General features: G+C 39.4%; 1 protein-coding gene across 1 annotated transcript in view; it reads left to right on the forward strand.

Annotated features, from left to right (window-relative positions):
* The window catches only part of LOC134540210 (uncharacterized), a 175,800-nt gene that overhangs the window by 3,014 nt on the left and 145,113 nt on the right, over positions 1 to 27,673 (forward strand). The window contains exons 2-7 of the mRNA XM_063382799.1: positions 663 to 772; positions 2,907 to 3,112; positions 7,295 to 7,483; positions 8,966 to 9,112; positions 10,944 to 11,037; positions 14,365 to 14,529. Coding sequence (XP_063238869.1) covers positions 663 to 772; positions 2,907 to 3,112; positions 7,295 to 7,483; positions 8,966 to 9,112; positions 10,944 to 11,037; positions 14,365 to 14,529 — 911 coding nt within the window. The remainder of the gene's footprint in view (positions 1 to 662; positions 773 to 2,906; positions 3,113 to 7,294; positions 7,484 to 8,965; positions 9,113 to 10,943; positions 11,038 to 14,364; positions 14,530 to 27,673) is intronic.

A 27,673-nucleotide genomic window follows, 5' to 3' on the forward strand; every position in this document is an offset into this window, starting at 1 on the left:
GTAAAGTTTTTCCATACAATGAAAATGATGTATAGTATACAAAATTACAAAAATATAAGTAACTGCATAAAATTTAAATTTTATTGAAAATTATTATATTTTATTTGTACAGTTAGCAATTTTTTTTTCTGGCTTTCTTCAGTTTGGAATATTCTGCAATCAGGCACAACCATTTATTTTTTTTTTTTTTTTTTAAATGGTGGATTCTGGCATTTGTTGATGAATTTGTAGCCATGTGTAGCGGTGTGTTGCTGTTGTGTCCAATGCACTGGCTGTTACACATATTTATGTACACATAGCTGCACCCCGTGGTTTCACACACAGTTTTTAAGAGTTAGATTTAACAAAAAAACCAGTCAGGTGTGAGTCGGAGAAATACATTTTTAAACAATAACACTCATCTGTATTTTATTCTAACCATAGAGAAGCTTATTAACATTTGTTTTAAATATTTTAGTATTGCATATTTAATTTTTCTTTAGTATTCCAGTTAAAACTATATTGACGTTCAGAATCCCGCATGGCAGAGGTTCTGAACAGGTCGGTTTAAAAGGGCCTTTACTGTATTTGCTCAGATGTATAAACTTGACAGAAACAGCAGTTAATTGCTGCATTTAAAATGTGATATACGTAACTGCAAGGATTATGTTTTTGTGTTTCAGGAAATGCCCTCCTTCTTTGGTGACGCCTTTGATAAAAATTGTTGTTGATGAAGTTAAAGTGGCATGTGCCAAAAATCCAGCTGATTGCGGTTTTGTTGCACATGAAAACGGTATGTGAGCATGTACTTGATTCTGTTTTGTAGTAATCCAGTTAAAGTGTAGGTCTGTATTTTATTGCCTGTGAAGAGAAAAAATGAGAGTATTTTTGGAGGGGGCACAAATTTATTTGCTTGTAAAGAAAATTAAATAAATGATGGTATTAAATTTTAGTCATTATTAAATTAACAGTCTAGAGCATTCAGCATCTTCATTCAAAAGGTTACTTAATGATAGTTCTGAATGAATGTAACTTGTAAATTATAATAATATTATCCATGTTCAGTGAAAGGATGGAAGCGTAAACATTAAATCACTTTGTATTTTCAAGGAACTTTACAGTTTACATTCTGAAAGAAATATCAATATCTATACACCAATTATTATTTCACTGGATAAACTTTTTGTAGCTGTCACTGTTACCTAATAAGACATTCCATTAATTATGTACTATGGTCAAACAGAGCCTAAATTTTTAATATTAAATCAAATTTAAAAAAATTATGGCAAAACCTGTTGAAAATAAGATGGAGTGAACAGTTACGTTTTATCAAAATAAAAATTGAATGTTATCAGATGAGAATAAACAAAAAAAAATTATTTCCAATTTTTTTTCTTTTAAATATATTTATACCTTTTTCTTTTTTTTAACACTATAAAGTTGTGTTCAAATATTTAGTGTTTATCTGGCATAAGAGCTAATAGCAGATATTGTGCATTGGGATGAGACAGTAAATGTCCATTAAAATGCACACTGCAACCATGAATGATAAGAAGATGGAGACTTGTGTTAATTTGTTTTGGGCACCAATGATTTGAATAGCATTATTTTAGAAGTTATATTATTTATGTACAAGATTTTGTTGCAAAACCCTGATCCAAAAACATTTTTATGTGAATCAGTAGAACAAAAATTCATTAAACACATTTTTTTTATATTTCTGAAAAATATGCAATATATAATTTTATCTGTTGTGGATTCGAAAAGGTTTTCAAATTGCAACAATTTTTGCAGTTTGTCATTAAAAATTTAGCTTGGTTGCATTATAGCACATAACTTAGTTGTATGCCTGAAGTTGACAGTGATTACTAGAAGTGGGAAAAAAGGTTCAAAAAGCGTAGCTGAGTTAGTTAAATACAGTTCTATTTACTAACTACTATATACACTATTAATTTAATTACAACACTTAAAATGTATGTTCGCAAAATAATCATTCTTTCATTTAACCCACAGTTCAGTCTCCCCACTGGAGCTCGGCTCGACAGTGGCTTTCCCTTCTGCTCGTCTCTTACCTCACACCTCTGTCTCTTAGCACTGCCTCGCACCACTCACTCGTCCTTCAACACACAAAGCCCATTGCTCTTCGCCCACATCGCTCTTCACTGCCTCAGAGGCTGGCGTCACCGGATTTATGCCCCCTCATCCGCCTTCTGGAATGTTCTCACGCTCTAGTAAAGTGTCGCGACTTGACACCCGAAGCTTCCAGAACAATGGCGTTCTAGTTAATGTCGCTTCACGCAGGCAGGACTCTCGGAACGTGCCGAACCCTCCAGAGGCACCGTGGAATTGGGGGGGGGGGGGGGGGTAGCGAGGCGCTGTTGCTAATCCAATTAGTCATTGTAGCTGTAATGGACTGCACCCTGCCGCCAAATATTCATAATTAAAATGTTTGCCTGGTTGTCAGTTTGTGTTTTTTCCCCCCCAGTTTTGGTAACATATATGCAAAATTGCTTCCAATATGTAATTTTTTTAATTCATTAATTCATAAATCTGGAAACCCCGCCTATCCGAACTGGTTTCAAAAAATAAAATTTAAAAAATTTAATGTAATCTCATAGAGTTTTTGTTTGTTAATCCTAAATCAGTTCATATATTGAAAACTAAGGTCTACTTATACAGTAGTATTAAAACTGAGCTGGTAGAAAATGTATTTATGAAGAAGAAAAAAAAAGATTTTTATAGTTTTACCCATCCAAAACTTGTATAATGTGTATTTTAAGGCTAATTCCGTTTAATCCGGACTTTAAAATTGATCTGGACAGGGTCCGGTTCCATCCGGTCTGTACTAGTGGGACTCTACTGTAGGTACTTAATATAAATCTGCAACCAGCGAAAGACGGCCCGGCGTGTTGTTGGTGTCGCTGCAGTGTACCAGCCCCTGAGACTGATGCACGCGGTCATGGCGAAGGCCAACGAGGTGTGCCTCCGCTACAAGGACAACGGGCGGCTGCACTCGCTGCCAGAGCCGGCGTCCAAGTCGCACATATCCTGCTGCGCCATCAAGAACTCTCGTCGCCGCATGGAGGACAGACACGTCGTCATCGAAGACTTCCACGGTCTCTTTGGTGTCGAGGTCTGTCTTTTTTTGCCGCTTCTAGAAGTAGCGATGTGGCGTTCCCTCTTGCCTTTCCTCCTTCTTGTAGAAGTCTTCACACGAACCTGATTAGCACAGGCGAATCAGTGGCGACCAACCCAAGCTCGCCAGTTCTTGGATAGTGGCACGCCACACTAGCACGAAATTACTGCTCAACCACTGAAAAAAAAAAAAACTGGAACTAAGCATCATAGCAAAATTTCAACACATATTGTGTAGAGCTGTGATTTTAAGGACACAATTCATAGTTGCTTGGACTCAAATTCTGCCCAAACCAAAATCATGAGAATTAAAGGGAAAATGAAGGGCGGTGGTTCAGATACCAGAGCCTAAAAGAGAACACTTAGTGCCGATCCCATGGAGAGAAAATTTTTCGCGACTGATAAACCTCGACCAGGCGGGGAATCAGACCCATGACCAGTGGCTCACCAGCCTGAATCTTCAACCGCTTAGCATGATTTTTGTCTGATTTTCAATCTGGTTTTAGGAAATAACGTAGCACAACCACCGCACAGCTGAACGTCACAGAAGACCTAAGATTAGACGTTGACCCTCACGCAGTCACACTCGTACTTCTAGACTTTTCCGAGGCTCTTAACTCTGTGAATCACTATGTACTATTGGCTAAATTATTTGCATACTTTAATTTTTTACACACCAAAGTGATTTTGGTGAAATCTTACTCATGTGGATGATGTGGCGATGATTCATCAGAATCAGGTACTGTTGATATTTGAGTTCCTCAAGGCACTTCCCAGGGTTGGCTGCCCTTTTCCTGTTAAGTAAACGACATCTTTGCACCAATATTCTACTGTATGCAGACCTTCTATTATATGTTTCAACTAATAAGTAAAATATTAGTACAATAATGGAGAATATGAACAAAGATGTTATCTACGACTGTCGCTTGGTGAACTCAAACAGCCTCATACTACACATTGAAAAGAGACTATATATTCTAATTGATACACTGTAACTTCTCAGAACTGTTGATTATAGCCATTTAAAATTCATGAAAGTAAATTATTAGAATTTATCCACATAAACACAGTTAATTATCTTGGTGTCATATTTGCGATATGCTTGTTGGTCAGCCAATGCATTCAAATAAATTTTTAAAAAATCAATTCATTATGTAAACTCAAGAAAAATTGTTGATTGGAAAACATGAAAAAGAAACTGGTTCAAGCATTAGTTTTTCATCCTTAAGTTACCGGTATTGCAGCTTGTACCTACCTACACAAACAAAAATCTGGGCAGTAAAGTATAGGGATTGCAAAATTCTTGTATTCATTACATCATCTTCAAACATTATGATCAGTTATCACTATCCATGAGAAATTGAAATGGCTATGCTTGGAAGATAATCATAAGTTTAATTTTAATTTGCTCTTACTTCAACACATATGATCAACCATTAAGTACTAGTCATGAAAGTTACGAAAAATTCCAGAAATAAACATTAACGGTGATGGAAGTCACTGGGATTTAATTACAGAAGCATATTGCTACCTTGCATTTTGTTTAAACATAAATAGTCGAAAAGTATTCACTTAAATCATGTGAAAATTATCCCTGAAAAGTTTTATAGCTTTCTATAATATAAAAATAAAAATTGACATGTCCCTGTGAAAAGTAAATCAACTTAGTAGTTTTATTTATGTATAAAAATGACCCTGTGATATTAAAAGGCGTAAGAAAACTTTATTAAAAGATCCTGATAAAATTCTGAAACTGGTTCACCGGGTATTTGTACACCAATTTTTCATTTCATGTGACATTGTTCTGTGGCTAACAATTTGTATTTCTTTGCCATGCGTGTAACTTGCACGAACTGGGTAATAGAATTTCTGTATTATTTGAGAGGTCTTGCTTAAAAGTTAAAAGCAAGCATCAGAATGATTCACCTTTTCCTGGTGAGAACGTTATCACTGTTACATGAAAAAACACTCACACTGAAATGCTTCATTCTCGGCAGGTTGCCACTGATTTTTTACTTTGCCATCTGTTATCTTTCTCACCCTATCGTGATAAGCTATCTTTTTGTATGAGCTAGCTTGGAACAGGAAATTGGAATGTTTGCAATAGGAGCCAAATAATACTGACATGATTGAGCGGATTGCATATTAAAGATCCTGATTCTTATAATTTCATAAACTTAGCAGTAGCTACATTTTTGGCTCTTTATATATATGTGTGTGTGTGTGTGTGTGTGTTTATGAGATAAATCAATGGAAGACAATAGAAGGTAGGCTAGGCTGGACAATGCTGTGATTTTATTTCAAGGAAATGTTATTGAACTGAGTTTTATTTATTTTGAAATAATCCATAAGGCTCCGTCCTAACACACAGCTGCTTCATAAAATGATGAAATTCTTAAAATAATTTTTTTTAATTAATTTCATTAACTTTTTTTTTATACTTGCTTTGAGAGCCAGCAGAATATCATAATCGTTGGAGTCATCACTCGAACCACACAGCATCTTCAATATCGTGAACTAGACTGATATGTCTGTCCAGCTAGCTCAGCAAACATAGCATACATAGCGAACATAATCTAGCTATCTTTGTGGCCTCATGTTAAACAGAAAGAAAGCCCTGAACCAGGATTCTCAAGTGTTCCGTTCAAGCTGAGATGAGGAGAGTGAGCACATTTTCACCCACTTGTATAGCAAAGTGATAACATTTACATGTTGGTGTTCACGGAAAGTATGATACTCCACACAGCCGTCATGCAGTTCTGATGTGTCCTGTCGCCTGGCATCTGAGCGCAGTCATAGCCGGGAGCGACAAACACGAAGCAAGAAAACGTTGGTAGTTTCAGCTTGTTCGTTAGTTCCACAGAGGCACGTTACTGATGGAAAGACAGCACTCTAGTGCATTGTCTTGCGAGTAGAGGCGAAGAGGCATGTGATGCATGAGCCAGTGTTAGCCATACATACTTGGCTTCATCTGCCATGTTGAATTTTTTTATTAAATCTAGTTATTTATGAAGAAATATTTTTTTATGGGACCATATATGTAACGTTACAAGCATTACGCAGCTTTGGGACCATGACAATATTAGTCAGATAAAAATTTTTATTAATTTTTGGCTGACGTTTTATAAAAGTGGATAATGTGAAAGATGTGCTTATTGCAAAACTATATAATTCTAAAAAGTAATAATTTTCAGTGGCTGTTTCTGTACCTCAGAGCCAAACGAACCTTTATACAAAGTTTTACAACTTTTTTTACTGTATAGTACGTCTTAAAATATTTTTTTCTCTCAAACCACAACATCCTAACCCAGTTGAAAATTTTTCTAAAGCATTTAGCGAGAGTTTAAAGAGCCCAAGTCCAAAGCTTTAGTTGTACCAGACGAGCATAAGTCCAGATACAGTGTTATGTATCTGTGGCTATTGGTAAATGTCCCCCATCTGGAAGAAATTAATAATGAGCTGCTTCTTGCCAGCCACACCCATATGGAGATCTATTTGAAATCACCGAGAACTGTTTTATTCCCGTGAAGTTGCCCAATTGTGAATTAGGCTCGTTTGGTTCTGAGGCACAGGTTTAGTGAGACATCGAAAGGAATTGCAACAAAAAAAACATAGTGACGTGAAAATCCAATAACCCAGCTTGGAACAATGAGGCCGATCGTTAAGGGACTCGCATATTCAGGGGTTTTGGTGAGTCGAGATGATAAAGTGCGACGCTTGCTGGGGCTTCTAGCGCGGTATCTCCTCCAAGTTCAAGACTGTGGACTGGTGTAATGCAAGGGCCTTGAATTTTTTCAAGAATCTGTAACAGTCATTTCAAATCGTTCTGAAAACACTTGTTTTTAGCCCATTTTTCACTCTTCTTGAAGTACAGTTTTAAAAAACTAAATACGTAATACGGAACAACTCATTCTCCTTCAGTTTATTCTTAAATGCTGTTCGTGAACAGACACCACCGTTTTTCATGTTGCGTGGTTTATTTCGGAAGCCATACATACTAGCCAGCCACACCCATATGGAGGTCGATTTGAAATCACGGAGAACTGTTTTATTCCTGTGAAGTTGCCCAATTGTGAATCAGGCTCGTTTGGTTCTGAGGCACAGGTTTAGTGAGACATCCAAAGGAATTGCAATCGGCGTCCGTGCCACAGGAGTGCGGACGTGTGTCCCTACTGCGCAGGGCTGCGGGCCGGCCAGCTACTTCGCGGTGTTCGACGGGCATGCTGGCGTCGACGCTGCCTCCTACAGCGTGAGCCACCTGCACCAGTTCCTGGCCGAGAGCCACTTCTACCCGTCCGACCCGGAGCGCGCTCTCCGGGACGCCTTCCTCCGCACCGACGCCCTCTTCCTGGAGAAGTCCAACAGAGAGGTGAGTTACAGCCCCCCCTTCCCCCCCTGATCATTCCCACCAACAGATAAAAATTATTTATTTATTTATTTATTTATAAATTGTGACATGCACACCAACACTCTGAGAAGAGATTACAGGGGGTGTGCACGGTACAAAAAAAAAACACAATGCACAAGAGACACCACAGACAAAGGACACAAAACACAAAAATTTAAAAAAAAAAAAATTAATAAATTCAAAAATACGGAAAATTAGTAAATTTAGAATAATGGTACATTTAGAATGCCAACAAACAAAGATACACAGTTAATTGAGTTGACTGCAAGTGCTACTAAAATAATTTACTAATTGATTAAGCTTGTTACTATTACGTCTAAAATTGTAAACAAACAGTGGGCAAAGTGGTTCTATTTTCTACCCCCCCCCCCCCCCTCTTTTTTTTTCCTCCCTACAAAATTAAATTCCGGTATACGCTCCTGATGCCAAGTGCCGAGTTGTGCAAGGCTGGGTTCACAGAATTATAAAATAAGAACTACAGCGAGTGCGTAGCTCTGGCCCCGTGCACACGACTGAACCCACCGCCTGTGTGAAATTGCTTCACAATGAATTGATATCTGTTAATTTTAGCCAGTGAAATCACCCTTTGAATTTAACATCTGTTGTTAGTGTTATTAAATTTTAAAAAAAGTATTGTTCTTCTGTGACAACTGATTAGGTGCTTATAAACACTAAGTTTTTTTTTTACTCGTGGGGAAAAAAAGTGTTACCATTGGTTCTTGCACCTTCCATCCAAAACGGAAACAGAGTACATTCATTTCCCTCCCGTACGCGAGACCTTTCCCTCATGCAAACCATTGTGCAATGCTGAGTTGTGAATCGGTCGGTTCACAAACTATTGTGCGACCCATTTTCTACGGTACTAATATATATATTTTTTTTTTTTTTTCAATCGTGACTCCACCTTTGCATTTCTGTGAAAGTGTAACTGGTTGCAGTGGCGTAGCCAGGATTTGTGTGTGGGGAGTGTTAGGAAGCATGTCGTCGTCCCCGTATTAAAGCGCGGGGGGGATCCGGGGGTCCTCCCCCGGGAAAATTTGGATTTTAAGGTGTAAAATAGTGCTATTTCAGCAGTTTTCGGTACTCAAATTTAAATATTGTGATGGGAAAAATTTTTACTAATTTTAATATGAAATTTGTTTGAGTGATGAATAAGAAATTAATTAAAGATTTGGTGCTAAGGGGAGGGGGGATGGTGGTTTGAACCCCTAACCCCCCCCTCCCCCCTGGCTACGCTCCTGACTGGTTGTAATATTTTTTTTGGTTTTCAGGACAAATTTCCCGTTCTCAGACGACTGTCCTGTTTTCAGATGATTTTCCCGGCTTACAGACAATTTCCCGGGGTTTCGAGGCAATTTCCGGTGTAAATCGCCAGGGAAATTGCTCCGTAGGAATGGGGAAATAAAGGGGAAAGCGACGTGCGATGACTGTGCTGGATTGCAGAACCTGCACAGCGGCACGACGGCCGTGTGCGCGCTGCTGGGGCCGGGCAAAGCGCTCCACGTGGCGTGGCTGGGCGACTCCCAGGCCCTGCTGGTGCGCCGGGGGCGGTCGGTCGGCCTCGTCAACCCCCACAAGCCGGACCGCGAGGTCGGTACCCCGCCTTCGCTCGTGCCGTCCCTGTCTCTCGGGTGGCGGTTCCCTAAACCATGTTGTACCTGCTATTCATAAGTAAATTTTCAAAAAAATTGGTTCTCCCTTAACCCTGAAAATATCAGCCCTCTCAAGCTTTTTGGTTGATTAAATTTTTATTGATTTTTTTTTTTAACGATACCTCGAAAATGACAAAATTCACACACAAATGTCTAGTTCCAAAATGTGTATATGACACAATTACATGCTCTTTGTTCATGTTAGGATTGAAAAATATATTAGCTTTTAAGTTTGTTAGAAACTGTTAAATAAACACTTATTAAATGTCTAACTATTTATCAGATATCAATAATGATACTATGAAATTAATTAAAATTATTTGGGAAAAAAAAGTATTTATAGATATTATGTAAGATAGTTTCTCCTTAGTATTCATACTATAACAGTTCAGACCTCCCAAGTAAATGGTCAGACTGTTAAAAACATGTAAACACTGGAAATAATTTGCTGGGCATCAAAAATACTGTTCAGTTCCATTAACTGTTGTCCTTGATACTGTTTTCCTGAAATAAAGTGTCTCAAAACATTTCTAGGTACATTACAAGGCAACAATGAAACAACTCATGTTAGCCTCGTTGGGGGCAACAAATTCTAATTAAAAGTTCCAAAAAGTTGTGCATCTTGGCGTAGCCCGAACCTTAGCTGTGAAATTTGCATATTCATACATTATATATATTTTTCGAGCCATTGCCCGACCACAACTCAACGACTACAGGACACCTGACTACCTCCAATTACGATGGAGGTAGATGGTCACGTGTCCCCCCCACAAACAGTTGCACGCAAGTTTTATTAAACACATTTTCAAAAATCAGCCAACCCTAGCCCACTTTACAATACAGGAAAAAATTTTACATCCATATAATCGGGGCATTTTCATTGTCTTTCTTCAAAAATTAGATCACTTCCCTTAGGAATGTCTATGATTCATCATTCTCATGCTGACAAAATTTACATACTTATTGTATCATCTCGTTTCCTGGCACAAAGTCATAGCAAATAATACTAAATAAATAAGTAAAAATACATTAAAACTTAACAAACAAAAAAAATAGGTAATAATAATTTCTGGTGGCTTTATCAAATTAAATCAAGTAAATCATCAGAAATACTACTTGAAAACATGAACCTATATAAAATACAATCTTTAAAACATTCTGCCAGCACACATACAGTAGACTCCCGATTATCAGGTGCGGGTAATCCGGTTTGCGAAATGAGTATGCCATATTTCAATTTCATAAACCAGAAAAACAAAAACAATTTTTGACTTTTATTTCAGTGTGCACACAATGGCAACTGCATTTGTGTAGCATTAATAGGGGCAAGATTTTATGGTTTTATTTTTTGTGTACTCTGGTTATTCATAAAGATAGCACATATTTCAACAAATACAATTTTTTAAATGTAATATAACTTTAACTTCACCAAAGCAGTGTCATTTTGACTGACACATGAAGCACTTTTACAATATAATAATTTTTTTACGAGTATGTCTAACTATTGGGAATAATACAAACAAATCAGCAAATATATGTGTTATAAAAATGCACTAGTGTTCCTGCCGCATATTATTTACGCCTAATATTACCATTTTCAAATTTCTTCCTTATTTGAATTCTGGAAAGTTGCCAAGTATGCGGTGGTGCTTATTAAGTCCTGGCTGGTCTGAACGCGACAGACTCGAGTGGGACAGTTGTGCTGTCGTAATGCTCGTGGTGTCCCAAAGCGTCGAGGTTGAAGCAGGGCTCCCAACTGTTTGTTTCAGGACGAGCGCCAGCGGATAGAAGGCATGGGCGGCAGTGTTCTGTTCTGGGGGACGTGGAGAGTCAACGGCCAGCTGGCAGTGTCCAGAGCTATAGGTTCGAGCGACGAGATGAGACCGCATGCTCGCTAGTTCCTAGTCTCCAATGCTTTAGCAGGGTGTCTCGAGCACAATCCTGCTTTGTCTTCCAAAGTTACTGCATGCAGTTCCGAGAAATTGTGTTAAAAAAAATTTAATTATCGGGTGTGTGAGAATGAAATTTGCATGTGATTGGCTGTAGCAGTGTCCATTACTCATTGCTTTTTTCCAGCCCACAGTCAGATCCTAATCCTAAATTTTAAATGTAGCCGAATCAATCTTTCTCTTTGACAATTGTTTTCTCTTCTGAACTATTTCTTTGTCTCATGCACTCCTGCAATTATCTGTTTCTCCTGCCACCTACTTTGTTTTCCTTAGTGCTCCTTCTGTGCATATAATTCTCGAGGAAAGTTTTTGCCTTTCCATTCTTTGTATATGACCATACAGGCTATTGTCACCTTGAGCAGCCTGGGAATTCCGGGCTTACAGAGGCCGCTGCGTGGAGTGGCATGAATAAGTGTCGCCGTTATCGATTTTTGGGCGTCGCGTCGGCCCGGGTTGACTCAACTCATCACAGCAGCTGCGCTCTTCGGTTCGAGAAGGGCACCACAGGTACTTAAGCAACGACGCCGGCCTCCGCGGGAGTTCTGCGACAGTTCCGAGCGAGTTCTGAGAGTTCGGAGAGCAGCAACGAGTAAAGTGCGACATAAGCGAAGAGGGTGAGAGACCCCTCCAGAGTGGCGCGATGCGGAGTGACGGGATCGAGAGAGTGCGACTGAGTGGCGTGAGACTAAGTGTGTGTGTGTGTGGACAGGCGCGTGGTAAGGGGTGAACCACTGTGTTGAGCCTAGCTCCAGTGAGGAGTGCGAACTGCGGAACTTTACATACATTGAGTGACTTCCGAATTAAGCATTTTTAAGTGTCGGTGATTGGTGAGTGGACATTTTTAAGTGCAACTTTTTATTAGTAATGTAAATATTAGTAATTAATAAAACTGTAATAAAACTTGATTGGAAAAATTTGGGCTATCCCTTACGAAACCAGTTCTCCCCACATAGGTCGTAACAATACGTAGTTTCAGACAAATGTTTTGGATAAAAATTATATGATTTACAAACAATTTGAACGGATTCGATTGTGTGCCTACTAAGGTAGTTAAAAAAAAATTTTGGTTCTCCAACCCTGTTTCTTCCCCCCCTTGCAATTATGGTTAATCGTATCAAAAATTGTTTCAGACAAAAGATTTAGATAATATCTGTACAAACAATTCAAACTGGTTTAATAATGTGCATATTAAGGGAGTTAATGAATATTTTTGTTTTCTATCCGGTGTTTTTTTCAACCCCTTGCAGCAATAGTTTGTCTTATCAAAAGTTGTTTTAGACAAACGTGTTGGACTTGGATGTAAAGAGACTGTGCAGGCAGTGTGAAATGTGCTCTGCTAGAAAAGAACCACAGTACAGAAGTCGTGGGAAGATAAAGGCAAACAAAATGGAGACCTGTTTGAGAAGATAGCAATTGGCATTGCTGGACCAATCCCAAAGACTAAAGATGGTGACCAGTGTATTCTGGTGGCCATGGAGTATATTAGCAAGTCGTCAGAGGCTTGTGCCACTTCTAACCAGGCAGCCACCATCGTAGCAGGTGTGGTAGTCAATACGCTCTGTCTATTGACATGATGGAGAAATTCTACATAACTCCGAAGAAACGCCTTGCTCTAGCTGGTCATAAACAAAATTGGGACCAGCACATCCATTTTTTTTTTCTGATGGCATTCAGGGCACCACTCATGAATTAACTGGTCTGCCGGTATCATGTGTGGCCAGGAGTCGAGGCTGCCCTGCGATATTGGTTCTCCTCGACCAAAAACCATCCAGTACCACCGACCACACCTGTCATCTGGAGGAGAGTATGGCAATCATGCATGATGACGTGATAGCTACCAACCGGATGAAGACAAGGTACAACCTGCTTATTTTTTGAGGTACTCTAGCTGAGCGACAACTCCTGATGCAGCACGTGCCGGCTACTTTGGAACCACTTGACCGATCCCGCCATTTCTCTAGACAATTCATTTGGTCCTGGGGCCAGAAAATGTGACCTAGGCATGAAATAAAAAAAATTGGTTGTCTGTAAAGTCGGTTTACGGACGATAGTTTAACGTGACGACGTCATAACAAAACATTGATGAAGTGATTCCATACTTTTATGAATAAAATTGAATCATTTTTATTGAATTATCACTATTTTATATGGATACAAAGAAGGAGTATAATGAAATCTACAATTTAATTGATAAATTTACTTTTATTTGCACTCATTAATTCAAATATGTTTATTACTTTAACAAAAAGATTATTTTAACTATAACTTTTATACATGTTTGCTATTTAACTTCTTCCAATCTGTGTTATTCTGTTAAGGATAGGACGATGATAGGAAAAGTAGGAAACGAATGGGAGTGTTTCAAGTTTAATGTGCCTCGAAAAAGTCAAATCGATGGTGGTTTCAATCGAGTGGAAGAGAGATAGATGCGGCGCAAGCGTACAATGAGTGTAACGGGACACAGCGCAACAGGACACTTTTTCGTGCGTGCAGCCGGCGTTCATTGATTTATTAGACGTCACGTCAAAAAACACCAATTTGCAGAAAAGGTATCATTTCATAGCCAATCATTCTGCAGGTATCCGAGCTAGTCGTCGGATGAGCAGAGAGAGTATATAGTAGTGTTTTTCGTTGGCAATACCAGTGAGTATTGCGCGCAACTGTTCTGCTTATGGTTCGTGACCAATGAGTGGAAGATCCGAGCAGCGTTGCAGCACAGTTTGCGAGTGAGTAATGTGAAGAAGTAGTATGTTCAGCGCAGACAGACTAATGATAGATCAAGTCACTTTCGATCCAAGCTCCAGTGACAAGAGTGACAAGTGAATGTAGGGGATTAATTATGTTGAACGGACTGGTTATACCTAATTTGAGAGATAAGCTTTGAAAATTAGTTTAAAGAATAAATAGGTTAATGTAGTTAATTGATTGAGCTAGCCTTTCTAAACATTGCTATCCCAACACTTAACAATACAGTTGCGGTACAACTTCAGTATTAGTTACATCAAAATTATACTTTGGCACTTTTCAAAGTTGACCATGGACTGCTGTGTGGTAATCAATTTCTCCCTTAGATTCCAGCTTGTAATCTTTTAATAAAGTAACTCAAAATTAAAAATATAGCTGTAATTTTTTTATTTATTTAAAAAAGGAATTGGCAGTCATTGTGTAATGTTATCTTATTTTGTGTTGCTTGACAGGATTGTATGTGCTTTCCCTAAAGCCTTCACGATTCACACTGTAGGTGACCTGGAGTACAAACCCTACGTGACGGCCGAACCAGACGTCGTCTCGGTGCCGCTGGACGGGACCGAAGACTTTCTGATCCTCGGGTGCGACGGCCTCTGGGACTTTGTGTCCGAGGAAGCCATCGTCAGAGCGATATACGAGCAGCTGAAGAACTCCCCAGGTGAGTGCGGTGGGGCTTGCATGCCAGCTTCGTGGTTTCCTAATTACTCATTTATGTATTTTATTGCCTTGGACGTGTGCAAAATTTTCAATAAATCATGATCCCAGTCCTTGATGATGTGTGACCATTGTAAGATTAATTAATATAGACAAGATTGTGTGGCTATAGTATTAGAGCAATTTAGTTTTTAAATCAGAAGATTAGTGTTTTAATTTTTTTGTCTTATAAATTCAGTTTATTTATTAAAATAGTGTATTTTTTAATAAGCATGGCATCAATAAAGTGTGTGTTACTGATATATAATGAATTTTTACTATCAAATAAATGTTACTGATTACATAAATATTGGTTATAAATATATGTCTAGGACAAAATTACTCAAAACAATGAAAATAAATTCGCAAGCATTTGTATTTGAAAATTGTACTATCCGTGATTTTATCTCTCCATCCATTTGGTTTATATATTTTGTAACAAAATATTTCATTTTTCACAGGTTACATTTTTGTGATGTTAGTTGATTTTTGTTAAAATTTTTATTTATTTCAAGATTTTAGTTGCATTTGGGTGCTATATGGTGTGCTAACTTGACTTTCCGAATTATATGGTGCCTTGACATACATGCCTTTAGGTTTTTTATTCAGTTTTATCACAGCTTACAATAAAATCTTTACCTTGTAAATCAAAGAACTAACAGTCTCAGTTTAAAAATATTAAAAAATAAAAATAAAAATTAGTGATACATGTTTGAATATGCTATTGCAGTGTATCCTACAGTATTAGAAACAGACTGACTATCAATACATTTTAAGTTTAAATTACCTATATTTTTTTAATTCAAAGAAATAAATAAATAAAACGTGTACTCTCATTCATATAAATGCATCTTGTAATGTGTTAAAATTGTTATATATTGATACATAGAAAACAGAAAATTATGGTAAGCTATAATAAAAAAAATTTTTGTATTTAATCTTTACAACATTTGAAAAAATGCTCATTACCCTGCCTGCATGGTTCTAATTCAACGGAAAATGGACTCCTCAGAAGGTGAGACTATAATTGTCATCTCTGTCATCGTTGTTGCATGCAGAATGAGCATCAGTTTGGAGTCATCATGAATAGAAATAGAAACCTTCTCTATCCTAGATCCTAGAAGAATAGGTACAGGTGCAGCATGCAGATCCCGGTGCCAAGTGAGTTGTTGGCAATCATGATGAGTCCCCACCTATTTCGGTTTTGACTCTGGACCTTTGCTTTATTAGTCATTCCGGGAGTTTTCCCCCACCTTCAGAAATGAGAAGAGTAGTAGTATGCATGCATCACTCAGCTGTTGAAATACAAAAAAAAAAAAACAACTTCTAGTGAATGACCATGAAGACAAAAATTTTGATTATGAATTTTGTTCTGACTTTTTACAAATAGTAGATACCGCATAGAATAAATAACTTTGGTGCAAAAAAATTAATAAAAAATTTATTTTGAATGCTTATAAAGTGTTAAATTGGTAGGAAATGCTGTAAAACATAAATAATGATGGGAAAATGCAATAATCCACTACAGAAAGTGAAGACGAGCTTTAATTAAAACTGCGTCTCTTTGGTTCGTTTGTTACTTAGTTTCATCTATAAGTGAAATGTGCACGCCATGCTCTTTTAGCTGCAGAAACATATAAACTTGAATAAATTAGAGGAAATATTGGTTTGTTTTAATGTTTTTTTTTTTTTTTTTCATTATACCTTTCATTACTATTTGGTAGATAGCTGTAACCTTACTGAAATTTATATATGTATTATTGTATTACTATCTGTAACGGCCACGAGTTTCTGCGGCTCAGTCTGGTTAAATGGAAAATAAATAAAAGAGAAAGCACACATTTCTAATATGTTTAATTTCACAATTAAGTGAAACTTATTTAGGTGCTATGAGAATAAAATTTAAATTACAATTTCAAAGTCGAATTTTAATTCAACATTTTTGTGACACATTGTTTTGTAAAGTTTCTGCCAACAAAGAGATAATAAAGAGAGCCAAGAAGTTTTGTCCATCGCGTATACTGAGTTACACGCGCTCATTTTTGTGTATGAATTTTTATTTTATTTTTTATTCTTTTATTATATAAAAACATGCACATATACAAATGCAACATTTGTGTCCAAATTTAAAAGCAAATGGTGAGGGACTTTCTTTTATTTTGTACAAACGAACATTTACTTTTTTATTTATATTCATTACCTTTGTGGTGGTCGTAAGAATGAAACTGATTTTTACAATATACTTTAAGAAAGTTGACAAGTGGCGATCCTTTGAAAGGGGTGGTGCCCCCCCCCCCCTACTTTTATCTTCTCAAAAAAACACCTTATAACTTAAATAATTGAAACAAACAAAATAATCAACAACAGACCACACCTGGCCTTTGAAGTTTTTATTTTATTTTGGTGGTACTATACTGTCTCTGATTATCCACCTCTCTTGAAAATCGAGGCTGTTTTGCCAATGGGAAAAACTCCTTAAGCTTGTATCTTTACTGAAATACTATCTGGCAGTGGCAAATCACAAGAAGAGTACAGGGAAAAGTGACAATAAATAAAAGTGTCTCTCTTGTTTTGCATCACAGTTGAACGTTAGAATTTATTATTTAGGGAAACACTGTATTAACGTTATAAATAGTTTACAGCCAAGGGAACGAACTGTTGACATGACGTACCACAAAAAAACAAAAAAACAAAACATCCCCCCCCCCCTTCTTTTTTTTGTTGGGGACCCATTTCTGTTTTGCCGGTGACATTAAATACTCACTGTTCCAGGAAGATTGGTTCACATTTTTTGACATGTTGGGTGCTAACAATTAATATTACCATTTCCTTTGTTCAGAAATTAGTGGAAGTGTGTTAGTATTTACCATGTGCATCATTTTTTTTTTCTCTCTTTCTTGCAAGAATTGTCACAGTCATAAATTTTATTTAAAATAATTCATTCATGAAGATAAGGTTTTTTTTCTTTCTTCCCCCCCCCCCCCCCTACCCATCCAACCAACGTGGTGTCTTATGAAGATAGTCTACATAATGCCACATACATGAGTGCTGTATGTCTGCACGTCAGGAAGAAAATAAATTTAAAGAATTATTACGGTTATGAAAAAAGAAATGAAAGTTATTATTTTATATAAATATAACTCAGTACAAAAGACATTCAGCAATCTGAATAATTTAAAAAAAAAAATTCATAACCATTCTAGGTGAATATTTATGATACCTAATTTGTACATGGAATATTAACATAAACAATTTGTTAGCATATAGGCAGGCCTACTCTGTCCGATTCACGTTGCAAAACAGATATTTCTTTATATAATAATATTTAGGTTCTAAGTCTGAACAATCTTCTAGTAAATAATGAATGGTAATAAATTTCACCTGCATTTTAGAGTACAGCAGTTCTTCAGCTAAATACAAAAATTAGAGAAATCTTCATTGGTGTCTATTTTTTTTTGCTTTGGTTTTGTTTTTACGAAAGAAACATAGTTTGTCTTATGTTACTCGTCTCAATTTTGACAGTTTGGCAGTTTTTAAAAGTTATATGGGGGGGGGGGGTTAACCCATTTGCCAAATATCACTTACAAAGCTTCATATAATTTTTTTTTTTATGAACACTGACAATACAATGACAATCTCATGAAGTTGTTTATAAACAACTGTGTTGGAAGGATACATATACCAATGGTACTACTTTTTAGAACTATCAAGTTTGAGACATGTTATATGATGCAGATTATACTTGTCTGAATATAAAGTGATGACAAACCAACAAGTCTCAGACATGAAGGTGAATAAAACCAATATGAACTAGGTGTTATTTTTATTTGTGTACTTCTTATAACTTATGCATATTTAATGCCTTTGTATTATATGTGGTCTTTGTATCTACATATATACACTATAATATTGCTTAAGTTTCCAGACACCACAGGACCATTAATTTCTTAGTGTCATCTCTATGCTATGTGTGTATCACATGAGTAAATATTGTGATTTAAAGCAAAAGCACTAATAGGAATTTTGACCAATCCTGCTTGATTATTTTAGGATTGCATCAAGTCACATAACAGCCTGGCAATGTTGCAGTATGACATACTGATTATAAATGCTATTCACTGTCCATATTTTGTTCTTTATTGACTGTCAAGTGGTCATAATTGTATGTGTATCACTCCCTTTATTTATGTACTGTCTACTGAGTATGACATTGTCTGTGCATTATGAATTGTATTTAAGTTATTTCAAGAATAAGACTTTGGTGTGGCGAAGGTAAAGTTTTACAGTGCAGTGTTACTAACAAAAAGGCCTAGTCGATAAGAACTCCAACGCAAAAATTAGTTCTGAACAATTATTTCTATTGATTTTCTTATCTTAACATGAAACCTGTGCATTGTTACAACCGAATCACCATCTTGGCTCTCTTTGTTCGTTAAAAATACAGCGGCTAATGATGTACGATACAGTCTGACTCGACCAGAAATGTCGGAATGAGGTGATGCAGTGTTGAAACATTAGACTTGCATCTTAGAGTAAGTATCCTGTGTTCGAATCTCGGTATAGCCATTCTGATTTATTTTTTTCCTGTGGTTTCCCAAAGTCTCTCCATACATTGTGGTCACATTAAATTTCCATGGGTCCAACACTTATGACCTTGCTGCTGAACTGCCTTAAGTCCTCAGTGAAATTAATTAAATAAATCAGTGTGAAAAGTTTGTTTGATTCGGCGAGCTCAGCCTCACCACCAAATTTGGGTGATTGCATTTTCACGTTGTTATGTTTGCAAGTTTCTGCCATTGAACGCCTCACTCCAGAGCGTTCCACTGTTAGTTACTCTCCGATAAGTCGTCGCTTCGACTTACCCCACTGACTGTTAAGAATTTTCACATCAAATTCTTTATGGAGGTTCAAGCTGAGTCTTTCAAACTGGATCTCTTAACTCCATATTGATTGTTTGATTATCTTTTCACAACTATTATTCAAAGGTTTTTTTTTTTTGTCAATCTATTACGCTAGCTCTATTGCATTTTTTGTTTCGTCTCAAATTTTCTCCACTTATATTTATTAATTATTTTCTGGTGGTATTAAAACACCACACAAGTGTTAATTATCAGTAGTAGCCCCAAACTTTCCAGAAAATTGGGAAAATTTACTCTTTCAAAAAATTTTCATCCCAACCTGGAATTAAAAACTGTATGGGTTTTTTTTCTCTCTCTCTCTTATGTTAGAATATTTTGATATTTTTTTCATAGTGAATAATTCTCGGGTTACTTTATATATGCTCAAGATATATATAAAAAAAAATTGATAGCTTTTTTTTCTGATGCGTAATCATGATTTTTAAAAAAACAGGTATTGACCGCCTCATAAAGTTGCAATATAATAAAAAAAATAACGAACGGGGCCCCGTTAGGCGCGCGACCCTGAAGACGCCCCTGTTCATTTTTGCGTAACTTACGGGTAGTAAACATCGGGTAAGAAAATTTGTGATCCAACAAGTTCAAGGGAGCTGTCGGAGTTAATTTGCAGGAAGAGATCCATTGTTTCGTAGTGACGCACCCGTTTCGGCGCAGGAGACGGAGCCCTTGGGGAGCGATCGCCACGTAATCTACACCCCGCATCGGGCGGGCTGTCTTCAGCCACTATATCACGGCCTCGTTGCAAACACAGGGTCTGGCCTGTCTCGCGGCTCGCGGCTCCCGCCCGGATGCCACGGACATGCCGGTATCTGATTGGCAGCGGAGTGGTTTCGGACCACACCCTCCATGGCCCCCTTCCCCTCCCCCCCCCCTCATCCCCGACATCTTCACCAAAACCAGCCCTTCGGAACGCCGCGCGAGACACACCTCCCCATGATTTCAGATCTTCTGATTTCACAACTACTCATAGTCACGACAATGTGCGCATGCGAGGGAAAGGAGTATATATTTTTTATGCATGTTATGGGCGCATGGCGGAACAGCCAATGAGATTTTAGAGTAGTTCGGCATTTTCGGCTGGAGTAATGAGCTGTTGAAATCAGTTGCGTATGCAGATTTTTTTTTTTTTTTTTTCGGAAAAATAAAATTTTTAAAAATTTGAGCACGTGTCTTAAAAAAAAAAAAACTTACATTGCTATTGAAATAAAATCCCAGGCATTAATCTCGCATATCTTGCTTTTCGATATTCTTCTATCGGGCTTATTCCATAAACACGGATATCGTCGTACTTCTTCAAGTGATCTTTTCCCGTCGGCGTGTTACTAATTCAAAGCAAACACAGGAACTACAGCGTGATTCCGAGCGAAAAACAAGAGGTTTCTGTGCGCGAGGCCAGCGATTTTTTTTTTTGGGGGGGGGGGGGGGGGGGGAAGCCGATAACCAAACACCTGGCTACGTCGCCGACACAGCGAACTTGGCGAACGTAACTTGGTTTGTGGCCAGCGACAGCTGAGATGCGGCTGGCTTATGTTTTTACTGGGGACGCACCACAACGCCGACAGCTAGGAAACTGCTGTGTACCATAACGCCGAATTACCACAACGCCGAAAAAATGTCATTGCAGGACTTCCACAAATGTTAGGTTAGGTTAGACTAGGATAGGCTAGGTTAAGTTAGGTTAGGTTAGGTTATATTACGCAAGGTTAGGTAAGGTTAGGTTTGATTGTGGTATTTCGGCGTTAAGGTACATTTAAGAAACACACACAAATTCATTCAGTTGTTATTTCGGCGTTGTGGTGCACAGCAGTTTTCTAGCTGTCGGCGTTGTGGTCAATTTTGACATTTCGGCGTTATGGTATTTCGGCGTTGTGGTAACGACCCGTTTTCACTGGCGTAGCGAACATAGCGAGCATGGCGCTCTGTGGCTTTTAACACAGATACCGACCACCCTCTGAAATTCAGTCACGACCTTACTGGAGCGCGTCTGACGGCGAACGGGCGGCCACCGTAGCGCGGGAGGAAAGGGCTCGGGCCTTTTTTTTTAAATTATTTTTCTTGCCCCCGGCAGCGCGACGGAATCCGGGCACCAACTCCACCCCCCCCCCCTTCCCTATCTCCGCTCGCGTGTGCCCCGTTACGGGCCGGCTGCGTGACCGACCGACAAACCCGTGGCGTGGTCGCCGGCTGTGGAGGGGGCGTCAAGGCGTCGCGGGCAGCTAGGCCGGCCGGACGTGGTTGGGGGGGGGGGCAGGGGGGTTATTCAGGGCGTAGCGACGTCCTCCCCCCCCCCCCCGGGTCTAGCACCGGGCGCCCGCCGGCGAACAACCTTAGCACGGATGATCAATGAACAGCCTCTGTAAAGAGGTGCGTGCTCAGGACGGCATTCACCAGACTTTGCACCCACCGGCAAGCAGCAGCAGGTTGATGATAGTTAGGGACCGGAAAAAATATTCGCGGATTCAATTCGCGACAGGCTAAAATACAAATAGTTTTATACCCCAGTGCTGCCTCTGCCATTGGCTGACAACTCACCTGGAGGACTCAGGGCCAGTGAGAAACGCCCAACCGAAACTTTATCGAATCACGGGCTGCTACGTTGGGACGTCTCGCAAGACAGCAGCCAAATGAGTGGGTGGCATTTGACCGAGTGTACGCAGAACTATGGAGTTCATCCTGGAGGTCATTGAACCCGCGAATTTGTTTCCGGTCCCTAATGATAGTGTCTCGTATGGGACGCGGTTTACTCCCGTCTGTCTGGACACAGTTGTCTCTCTCCCTACTCGCCGCATCGCGCACCGAAGGGTCAACTGCGCCCTCTTCACTGCACACTGCTCCGAGCAGCGCTCTCTGGCCGGTGTCGCCACCTACCTCCCACTCACACACACACGCATACCAATTCCCGTTCGTGGCCCTTCTAAGCGTCGCGTCATCAGAATCGCCGGCTTCAATGCTCGAAGCCCCGAGAACAGGGGCGTCCCAGTCACGCCACTTCGCGCACACTGGGCTCTGGAAACGTGCCTGAGCCCTCGGGCGCAATGGCCGGGCGAAGGCGCCGCTGCTAGTCGTATCAGGCGTGTAGCGATGATGGAGGGTGAGCGCTGCCTGCATCGCGGCCCCCACCTGCAGGGCGTGTTCTGTCTGGCCAACCTCGTCGCTAGAGTCCTCGTAACAATAGTTTTACAAGGTTGTATTTGCCAATCTAAGAACACCAGTTAGTAACAGTTTAATGTATTTTAAGAATAGTTTATATGTATAAAGTACCAAAACCCAAAATGTAACTGTCCTATATTAACCCTCTCATGCATACAATTATACAACCAGTTGTAAAAAATATCAGACTACAAAAATTTCATTTTTAAATTTTTTTTTTTAGTGCAAAAAATTATGCAACAGTAAAAGTACAGTGTTTTTGCTCTTATTTTGTGCTGTCCTCATTTGAGGAGATTATACTTTACTGCCACAAACAACAAATATGTCCCGCATGAAGACAGTGTGTAAAAAAACTAGTTCTAAAAAAAACACCAACGTTGTTATTATCGAAGTATCCGAAATGTCACTAATACTCAGAAATATAATTTACAACATTACAATGTATATAATGTTTAGAACTATGAAACCATAGTAAAATTGTAATATATGTAATACTTTTGTTTTGTTTGGTAATAAATCTTTGTATACATTGAAACTAGAACTGGAACCTTGCAAGTACCACACAAAAATCTTGTCTTTCACCCACATTATATAGATATATATTTTTAAGGTACTGCCTGAGCGAAGAGCGGCCTTGAATTGTATCATCATTTCATCGACACTGTGGTATTCTTCTGGGTTAACAGCATTATAAAATGTATCATGCAGCTTATTAAAAATGGGACGAATTATGATAGCTTTTTCCTTATTATCTAGCGGAATGTAACTTGTATCGGTAAAATACAAATACCTCCATACTTCCTCAAAACGATGTACTGACATTGTGTGTTCAGCAATCAGGTCCATTCGTAGTCCACTTTGCTCAGACCATTGCTGTCTTACTCGTGGATACTTTATGTGGGTTATAACTAGAGACCCGGAAATTGCGCGGATTCTTCTGGCCTCAGGATATAATTCAAAGTTATAGGTGTGCTCGACCCATGTTTACTTTCCCATTGGTTGATTTCTTAGCGAGAACATATTTATCCTTGTTATTTGGCACTAGCTGATTCGCTTACTTCTCTCCTAGCTGGACATCATTGGCTCACGGTCGTAGAGGGGCGTGTACAAACAACTACTGTCCAATCATGAACACAGTGCGAGAGTGTGAAGCTTTGCATTCTAGCTTGCGACTTTATGAATCCGCGAAATTTCGGGGTCTCTAGTCATAACAAGGACGATGCCAAGAAATGCTTTATAGTTCTGAAGTGGGAAGAGAAAGGTTTTTGCCCTTTCCCGATTTGACAACCATGCAGATGTGTATGACGTGCAGTTTCTGAAAGTAGTTCAAGAGGAGACAAGTGAGTGGAGTGGTACTTTGTGGTTAGCCAGTAAATACTGGGGCAGGGATCGTGCCAGACGACGAAACACAAGCGATGTCGGGGGTAGGAATCAAGTGATATCGGGGAAGCCATGGTTAGAGACCCGGAAAATTCGCGGGTTCATTTCGTGTTATGCTAAAATTCAAATAATTATACCTTAGTGCTGCTTCTGTCATTGGTTCACTGTTAATCTGGAGTAATGAGGGGCCAATTAGATACCCTCACTCGCAGAAGTGTCGAATCACAGGCCGCACCCAGTCGAGACGACTCACAAGTCGGCAGCCAATGAACAGTTGGCATTTGCCCGAGTGTGTAGAGAATATTGGAGTCTATCCTGGAGGTGATTGAACCCGCGAATTTTCCGGGTCTCTAGCCATGGTATACCGAAGCCCGGATGTGCGCACCGTGTTACTTACCCGGGTTCTAGACACGTTCATTTGATTTGTTAAGTTATTATTGTCTTGTGTGAGAGGGTTTATAGGTTTTTTTTTTTTTTTTTTTTACTTACGCGGGTTCTCGACGCGTTAATTTGATTTGTTAAGTTGTTATTGTCTTGTGTGAGAGGGTTTTTAATTTTTTAATTACCTGGGTTCTCGATTCGTTCATTTGATTTGTTAAGTTATTATTGTCTTGTGTGAGAGGGTTTATAGTTTTTTTTTGTTTTTACTTACGTGGGTTCTCGACGCGTTCATTTGATTTGTTAAGTTGTTATTGTCTTGTGTGAGAGGGTTTTTAATTTTTTAATTACCTGGATTCTCGATTCGTTCATTTGATTTGTTAAGTTATTATTGTCTTGTGTGAGAGGGTTTATAGGTTTTTTTTTTTTGTTTTTACTTACGTGGGTTCTCGACGCGTTCATTTGATTTGTTTAGTTATTATTGTCTTGTGTGAGAAAGTTTTTAATTTTTACTTACCGGGGTCCTCGACACGTTCATTTGATTTGTTAGTTATTATTGTCTTGTGTGAGAGGGTTTTTATTTTATTTTGTTCCCGGGCGTGGCGTCTCCCTCGGAGGGGGGAAAGCGGTCGATGTCTCGTGCTCGAACCGGGGTGGGGAGGGGGGGTGGGGGTGGAATTGCGACACGCCCGCTCGTCCCGCGCCATTCCCCCAGCGACCACGCGGCGACGTCGAGAGACCTTGATTGCCGTCGTTCGACCCGCGCGCGCCTTCCCCCCCCCCTCGACATTGTCTGTCTGGAGGAGGGTGATGGTGGTCGTCGTCATTAACGGCCGTCTGCGGTGCGCGCAGAGCACGCCTCCCGACCAGCCGCACATCGGGAGAACGCGCACCTGCTGACTTCAGCATACCATACATGTAATATACATTATTTCCCTTTTGACGTGACAACGTCTAATAAATCGATTAACGCCGGCTGCACGCACGAAAAAAGCGTCCCGTTACGCTCATTGTACGCTTGCGCCGCATCTATCTCTCTTCCACTCGATTGGAACAACCATCGATTTGACTTTTTCGAGGCACGTTAAACTTGAAACACTCCCATTCGTTTCCTACTTTTCCGATCATCGTCCTATCCTTAACAGAATAACACAGATTGGAAGAAGTTAGATAGCAAACATGTGTAAAAGTTATAGTTAAAATAATCTCTTCGTTAAGGTAATAAACATATTTGAATTAATGAGTGCAAATGAAAGTAAATTTATCAATTAAATTGTAGATTTCATTTCACTCCTTTGTATCCATACAAAATAGTGATAATTCAATAAAAATTATTCAATTTTATTCATAAAAGTATGCAATCATTTCATAAATGTTTTGTTATGACGTCACGGTAAACTATCGTCCGTAAACCGACTTTACAGACAACCAATTTTTTTTTAAATGTGTATCATCCATCCTACCTCGCGGTATATGTATGGCATTGTGAGGATGGAAGGAATGGAAATGTGTAACAACCACGGTGCTGCCGTCTGTGGCGGCGTATGGCGCGAACCAAAGTTCACAAAGACAAAGGGAAGCTTTATAGTATTAACTGTTTAATGAATTTTAACGAGAAGAAATTCCTTGTCGAAAATCGTGCTTATATTCGGATTTTTAGTATTTATTTAAAGTTTTTTTTTTTTTTTCGCTCTGCAAGTCGAATGATTCTGTAGTCGACGTAGCTGCTCCGGCAGCGGATTCTAGCGGCGGGTGCGGAAACTACGAGTGATTCGCGTCCAGAAGTGTGGTTTGCAACGTGAGAACACGTGAATTTGCTCGTTACCAAGGCAATTGTTACACATTCCTGGAGAGCTCTTGAGAACCGATGTATTGATCCTTAGTTTTCCTAACTAGACACTTTGAAAATTTTCGTAAAAAAAATTGGAGAATTTTCAAAATTGATTATAAAAACGATTAAAATATCGTCAGGTAAAAAACCTTATGTTTCACTCTTCAGATACCAGAGAGCTCAATTGGACGGTGTTATGTAAAAATGGTTCAACCCACAAACATTTTCAACTGAGTAAATTGAGCTGAAAGCCGAACACACAATAACCGGTATTGTGGCAGTGCGTTGAAGGTTTGATCGCAAGATGGCATAGTAGCAAGGAATGTTGGTTAAAAAAAATTTAGCTCAATTAAAAGTGTCATTTTACCTGCATAATTATTTCAATAACTCTTTTTTTTTTTCCTTTTGTTGGTTAACTCATTTGTGCATAACACCATCCAATTGTAGTCTAGCCCATAATTATAGTGATTTTTATAGGTGTGTATGAGGCATACAAATAATGTCATAATGTAAAAATAAAAAATACTTATATTTTCACAGAAATTTGCTAACCAATCATTCGCTTGCGGAGTCAAGTATATGACTCTGTTTTGACTGAGTGACCTGAGATAAACGTCGCCGCTAGGCGTGCTCGCGGAGGAGGTTGAGGGAGGGGAAGTCATGTCCATTTATTTTTTTTTCCTAGTTAATTCTAAGTGTGTAGGGGAGGGTCCAGGTTAGGGGAGGACCTAAGTGTGTCTCAGGCCGAAGCCTATACACTCTACCATGCGGGTTTTTAACCATGCAGGACAAGGGCGCGTGCATCGTGTGCTTATTGGGGTTTACTGGCCAGCCATGGCTGCGATTGGCGCCATGACTGACGCCCCATTGGTCGCCTAGCTTAAAAGCTAGCTAATGTGACCCAGGTAAAACCTGCATAGACACAGGGAAAACCCTGGGCCGGTTCATGCGGGGATCAAATAACATGCATTAAGCAAGCAGGTAACTACTGGACAAGAGGGAAGAAGGGTCCAGGTAAGAAGAGTTGGAGGGGCTGAAAAATCAACCATGCAGGAGTTGGGTGCTTGGGCCTTGCGGCCCGCATTTAAAGTTGGGAGCTCCTGGGTTATTATTAACCAGGGGCGCAAGCGCCCCCAGGGGCGGGCGACTTCACTCGTCAGCCCAGCCACAGCTGCCCAGGCAGCCACAGTTAAAACAGAAGTGGGCAGACGAGCCAGTAAACCGGCTCGAACTGCGGGCGCACGGAGCGAAAGGCAGCCTGACGTTGCGCCATCTTCATCTTCCTTCTTCAGGTCAACAGCAGTACTTTTCAAGCCAGGGTGGGGGGAGGGAACCAACCTCGCCACCCAAAATCCCCGAGACGGTTTAAGGTCGCGCCGCTCGAGGCTACTGCTGCCACAGCTACAGCAGCCCCAGCTGAAGGTTCCTGATGTCTTCCTTCAGAGTTCCGA

The sequence above is a fragment of the Bacillus rossius genome, chromosome 16 (genome assembly GCF_032445375.1).
Source record: "Bacillus rossius redtenbacheri isolate Brsri chromosome 16, Brsri_v3, whole genome shotgun sequence".
Taxonomy (NCBI): Eukaryota; Metazoa; Arthropoda; class Insecta; order Phasmatodea; family Bacillidae; genus Bacillus; species Bacillus rossius.